Below are 6414 nucleotides of genomic sequence, written 5' to 3' on the forward strand. Positions count from 1 at the left end.
CTGTTATACTGCCTATATGCAGTCTCGGTCATTTAAAGGTCTGCCTGTCCAAGTGATGTTTTTTCACTTCAGTGTGTCTGTTACTGAACAGCAGAGAATTCTTGACTGGAGAAAGACATTCCTTCTGAAGGACAGGAGAATTTAAAAATAAAAGTGCAGACTAGATTACAATCCTACCAAGAAGAAAATTACCAGAGGCATAAGAACCACAGCAGAAGACAGTAACAGTGGTATTTTGACATCATCACGCATATGCTCTCTTTTTCTTCATAAAATAATCAAACAGTGAGTTCTCTCATGCTTTTCCAGCTTTTAGCATTCTTCCAAGCAACAAAGAATTTAGGGCCTCTACTTCTTGACACAGGATATGTACATCTGAAGTCTGAGTTCATACCTTCACCTTTTTGTTTATGGCTTTCCAAAGCACCAGAAAACATTGTATCTTATGCATATCCGAAATCCTGACCTGCTATTTTTTGAACCAGTGGCAGACTTTGTATGTCTCTTAAAGGTTGTATCTTTATTATGCATAGCCAAAGTTCTCCTCTACTTTAACTGGTTGTTCAGTAACGCTGACTCCTGCCTCTTAACATTACTAATAGCTTTGACTGTGAAACATTTATGAAAAAATAAGCTAAAACTGATCTTAAGACAAGTTTCAGAACAGTATTTACATGCATATTCAGAAAAGTCTTTCAGCTCCACATCCTCTTCATAAATTGATGCTACTTCCACTAAATCAAGCTTCCCCCTAACATATACTTACTACTTAGATTTTACTGGTTGCACTTTAATTTCTACCTTGTGTATGTTGGCACGTTTGTACTTCTCTTAGCCATTTCTAATTTACTTTATTTTTTCAGATGCAATATATATTTTATGTCTTTTGAAGTGTGGTATTAACAGAGAAGCGAGTTCAGAATGATTTAGTACCCCAAACACACAATGCTGTGAAAGCATCTTCACACTGACTATAGCAGCAAGCAAGTCATCAGCATGTCAAAATAGAGATGGACAAACACACTTAGAAACAGACATACTTTATGCTGAATATGAAGGACATTACATAAACAACCTACTGGTCATGCAACCATAAAAAACAAGAATAAGCAAGGAGGGAACTGAAGGAACACTTCCAATGCACCAACACTTTCAACGCATGAAACCAAGATGAGGTAAACGACGACCACTAAGCCAAAAATAAGGAAACAGAGAAAGTTTTACCACAGTTTTGGGTGGTTTTGGTGGGTTTTTTGTTTGTTTGTTTGTGTTTTTTCTGTTAACACAAATTTTCTCCGTTTTCGCCGGCTCTGTCCCTACGCTGTAACTCAGAGCGCCCGAGACGCAGCGGAGTTCCCAAGTAGCCCGGCCCGATGGGGATGCCCCGCCAGGCGGACACTGCGAGGCGCCGGGGGACTCCGGCGGTGCGGGGTGCGCCGGCCCGGGTCCGGATCGTGACACAGGCACCTGTGTCAGGACACAGACACTCCAGTCCCCGAGCGCTGCCGCCTCCTGGGAGCGCGACTGATTTACTGCCTTTCCTCCACCCGAGGGGAGATCTGTTAACGATTAAATCAGCAGCGACCGCACATCAAAGCCTTGTCCCCGGAAGCAAAGGTGAAGATTAACGTCCCTGCGGATCGCACTGAGTTTCTGCTCTTGCAATCGCTTTTAATTACCCCCCAAACACCACATCACACAGCGACCCTCCCGGCGCCGGACCGGGCACCGCGATGGCCAGGCACCTATAAACGCTTTACAACCCGCCTGCTAATTAAATAGCGATTAGAAACGTATTTAAAGTTGGGTGTTCTCTGCGGGCAGCGGCACCACACCGACCCTGCGAGCCCCCTGTCAGCGCCGGGGTCGGCCCGAGCCCTCCCGCCGGTGCCCCCTCCCCGCCGGCCCGCACTCACAGGTAGGAGGTGAAGAGGCTGAGGTTGGCGGGCACGGCGGTGAGCCCGCGGTCGGAGCAGTCGGCGCGGAGCAGCACGCCGTCCTGCTCGCAGCGGCACGGAGCGGGGCAGCCTCGCGGGCGCTGCCCGCCGACCCGCGCCCCTCGCCGCAGCGCCGGCAGGCAGAGCAGGAGCAGAAGGAGGAAGGCGCGGGCAGCGTGGGACGTCGCCATGGGGCCCCGGGGGTACCTAGAGCCGCGGGGCGGCCGCTTTCGTGCCCCGCGGCACGGCGGGGGCGAAAGTCGGGCGCCCGTCTGGGCTCGAGGAGCTCCTGCGGCCGCCGCCGCCGCCGCGCTGCTGTCTGTGGTAGCATCTCAGCTTACACGCTGCTTTAAAGCCCTGGAGCCGGCACCGCGCGCCCGCTGACGCCGCCCCAGCCTTGCCCGCCGCAGCGCGCCGGGCCCTGCCCGCGCCGCCGTGCGAGCTGGCGGGCGGGGGCGGCCGCGGGCCCGCCGGGCAGGAGGGAGGGAGGCAGGGGGGGAACCCCCTTCTGCCGGCCTGCCCTCCGTGCGAGCGGCCACAACGCCTCGGGGCTCGCCTCAGGGCGGTGATCTCAGAGAATCACAGAATGGGTCGGGTTGGAAGGGATCACTGTGTCATCTGGTCCAACCTCCCTGCTGAAGCAGAGTAGTCCTAGAGCACGTGGCACAGGATTGCGTCCAGACGTTTCTGGAATATCTCCGGTGAGGGAGACTCCACAACCGCTCTGGGCAATCTGTTGTAGTGTATGACCACCCGCTCTACTCATATTCAGGGGGAACTTCCTGTGCATGATACAATCATAGAATCATAGAATATGCTGAGTTGGAAGGGACTTATCAGGATCATACAACTTCTGGCCCTGCACAGGACACCCCAAGAGTCTTACCATGTGCCTGAGAGCATTGTCCAGTTTCTACCCATTGCCTCGTGTCCTAGTGGTTGGCACCAACAAGAAAAGCCTGACTCCATCTCCTTGGCATCTCCCTCACCCTTTAGATATTTATATACATTAGTGAGATCCCCTCTCAGTTGTGTCTTCTTGAGGGCAGGGGAGATGTTTCAGTGGATGTTTCAGGAAGGTGGGAGAACCGGCAGCTGTGGAGGTGGGGGTATGGTTCCAAGGCAGTGGAGTTAGCAGTGTGTCTCTGGGTTGGTGGGACAAAGCCTTGGGTGTTCCCGTGGGCTGGAAGAGAGGTTGAACTTCTAAGGCCTTATTTAGTCAGTCAGTGCAGACCCAGCTGCAGACTGAGCCATGGTCCTGGTCAACAGTGGGAATCCACTCACTTGCCTCATGACCACTCAGTTAAATCTTCATGCTTACCAACATGCAACAATTTTCTAGAGGAAAAGCTGTCGAGGGAAACTGAGTTCTCAGTGAGGCTGCCACTGAAAGTTCTTGAGCTGTCCCTCAGCTTCTTGCCAGAGGTTTCTACTCCTCAGGTAGTGGCCTTTGTGCTAAGCTTCTGTGACTGAGTATGCCAAAGTCATTAGTGAAGGAAAGTAAGAATAGCATTTTCTTTAAAGCCTTTTTTTTCCTCCAAGTCAGTTTTCAGCGTGAACGAAGTTGACCACAAAGTCCATATTTGAGACTAGCTACCAGTTTAAGAACCCAGTCCCAGCCCAATTCTTGTTTAGACTGGTGACTAAATTGTTGGTCAGGCTACTCAGTATGCGTTGGAGAGCATTAGTTAAAAGTATTCTGCTACACTGTCTTTGAATCTACAATTAAGTCTGAAATGAGAGCCTAATGAAAAGGCCAGCAAAAGACATTCTACTCAGTTTATAATACCCATTCTCGCCTCTGGACCGTCACTTGGTATAATCTGAACTGTAGAAGGATCTTGTACTGGAGTTCAAGTGCTTTATTTAAAATAATAAAAAAGGAATCTGCTGTCTGGCTGGTTAGACAAGCCAGAATGTTTTGTAAATCTAGGCCTATGAGGCAACCTGGAAGCTTTTCCCCAAGCATCACCTTATCCGAAGCTCATAACAACAATGGTTAAAAGCATAGAATTTTCGTGAGAAAGGCCTGAGCAGAAAAATTCTGCAGGAAGTGGATTTTTCATTCTGTCCTGTCATATGTGTCCAGGAAACCTGTTACCCCAAAACCTATGACTGTCCTTTGCTCATGTCTACTATCTCTGCAAAGCAACCATACTTTTGTTACTGAATTTAGTAGATTTAAAAGAGTTTCTCACTGTGCTGAATAGGTACATGGTAATGGTTCAATAAATTGAGAAAAGTTTACTTTCTTCTAGGACAAACTAGTTTCTATTAGGCATCTGTACTGTATGATATTTTAGTCCTCGAGGTGCCAAAAGACTTTGGAATAGTTGTGCTCAACAAATAAGTAAATATTTTTTGTGAATGTGGTAAAATAGTATTTTTATAATCTGAGGCTTTTGTACACTTCTTTTGTTTGTTCTAGAAAGCAAAGAGTATACTGTTTCTTCATCTTCTGTTGAGGATTTATTAGCTTGCACAAGATATCTGAAGTTAGACAGACATAGATTAATTAGTGAGGGTTCAACTGTAAAAATCCTTCTTTGAATGTTGTTTATTTTGCATTAATATACTTGTTTTAGTGACTTTCTTTAAAACATTTAATGTACTTTTCTACAATTTTACTGAAAGATTTTTTGAAAGAAAAGTAGCTTGAAGATTAAAAGAAGGATTTAATAGGAGCGGATATGGATAATCCCTGCCTTTGTGCATTTAAATTAGGCTGTACAGTTATTTCCTTTTTGTGTTTCTCATAGGTCTCTGGTTCTCCATAAAGGGAAAAGGAAAAACATCTGTCAGTTTGGTAACATCTCTGGGAGATGCTGTTACTGTTACAAAAGGGCATTGGGACTGTTAAAATTTCCTACAGGTTCCAACATCTCACCGTAATGTCCCAGTGATTTGGAGTGACACCCATGGTACAGCCATCAGTGGTCTTCGGTTTTCATCATGGCAATAACCAAATCCCTTAGGGATCTCAGCAGAGTGCTGTCTTGAATCTGTCTTTCTGATACGTGAGCAAAAACTCTTGTCTTTTGAATATGATGTATGATGTGACGATGCTCCATCCTAAGGTTTATCGGTATAAAGGATATCTTTATGGAATGTTATGTACAAATAAGCAAAATGGTATGTTGTGTTATGTATTGTTAGCACACAAAAAGCATAACAGTTCATATTTCAAGAATGCACAACGTGTATATATATGTATTTTTATATAATGTGTGTATATGTATTTAACATGAATCTTTTAGATCGTTACTTACAGCATGACAGAGTTTAGAGTTTATGTGAAATTTGGTTTTAAAATATAGGACTGTAAAAAGAAAATTGGGTATCTAAAATATTCACTGCTATATGGGTTTTGTAAAATTAAACTGGATAAAATTATTTTAAAAAAGAGTGTGGCTAAAACATTTGACAATGGAAAATTATGCTTAATCCTAAAATGATCAGTTGTCCCAGCTAAAATAGAGTTCAAAGCAGAAATGTTAACAGATCAACACTAACAAAGGTAGCTGCTATTTTTTAAATATTAAGGCAAATCCAATACAGAGACAAAATAAAAAGCACTGCAGCAAAGGACAAGATAATTTCCAGTTGACTGTAGCATGTTTTTTCCTTTCCTGCCTATGGGTGACTGGTAGGTTCTTAGAAGGCAGTAAGTACAACCGTGTGTTTAGACTGTGGAGAAAATAAATCTCTTGTGCGGAGTGGGATTTCTTTTTCTTCCTATTGGGATAAGAAATTCTTCACTGCATGTGTTGAAGCCATTACACTGAAAGGGTTCAGTAGGCATGTGTGCAGCTCCACAGCCCTTAGGCTGTTCTACTGTAGAGCAGTACGGCAACTGCTCAGGGATCTGAGCAGAAGGATCCTTTCCTCCTCGCAGAACACCTGATTTGTCCTTTTATTTCAGCTAGCCTTGAAGAATGGTGCATGTCTTTTAAGGTTTATCACTATATAGACTTTTTATACTTACAGCAGAAGGCTGTTTATATGCTGTGTTCATTTGATTCCATATTTTCCTATCAGTGTGTGTTCACGGTCATTTGCATCGTGTTAACTATCATGTTTAGCTGAGGATCTTAAACATGTACATATATCTATATGCCTTAATTGAGCCACGCAATGTTCTTCAGACCAAGGCAGATTACACTGTTTCTGTTTTACATGGTGGTAAAAGCTGGTACACAAAATATAGGATGGTTAGGGCAGAGTCACTCCTTGAAACAGAACGAAATACAGGACTTTTAATTGCTGTGGCTCAATTTACCACCTGTCTACAGCTTTTCAATCACAACAATATTATGGGTGATTTTATTTTTTTATTATGGATTGTTTTTGTTTAGGTTTTCATGCTATTTAAGGCGTGCTATGTCACACATCTTTAGAAATCAACTTCTTATATTGATTCTTTAGTTTGGCACACTGCCACCTAGCTGCACATTTCCCTGAGCAGTTCTGTAGTCAA

At 44.6% G+C, this 6414-nt stretch overlaps 1 protein-coding gene across 8 annotated transcripts in view; it reads right to left on the minus strand.

Moving 5' to 3' along the window:
* LGR5 (leucine rich repeat containing G protein-coupled receptor 5) overlaps positions 1-2360 on the minus strand; it is an 88861-nt gene extending 86501 nt beyond the window's left edge. For 2 of the 8 annotated variants that reach the window (XM_064655655.1, XM_064655652.1), the window contains exon 1: positions 1917-2359. In XM_064655655.1, coding sequence (XP_064511725.1) covers positions 1917-2128 — 212 coding nt within the window. In that variant the 5' untranslated portion in view covers positions 2129-2359. Of the gene's footprint in view, positions 1-1916 lie in introns of all 8 variants that reach the window. The other 6 variants (XM_064655650.1, XM_064655651.1, XM_064655657.1 and 3 more) reach the window with 4 other exon arrangements.
* Between the last annotated feature and the right edge of the window lie 4054 nt (positions 2361-6414).

Source organism: Pseudopipra pipra, chromosome 5 (assembly GCF_036250125.1).
Source record: "Pseudopipra pipra isolate bDixPip1 chromosome 5, bDixPip1.hap1, whole genome shotgun sequence".
NCBI classification, from domain to species: Eukaryota; Metazoa; Chordata; class Aves; order Passeriformes; family Pipridae; genus Pseudopipra; species Pseudopipra pipra.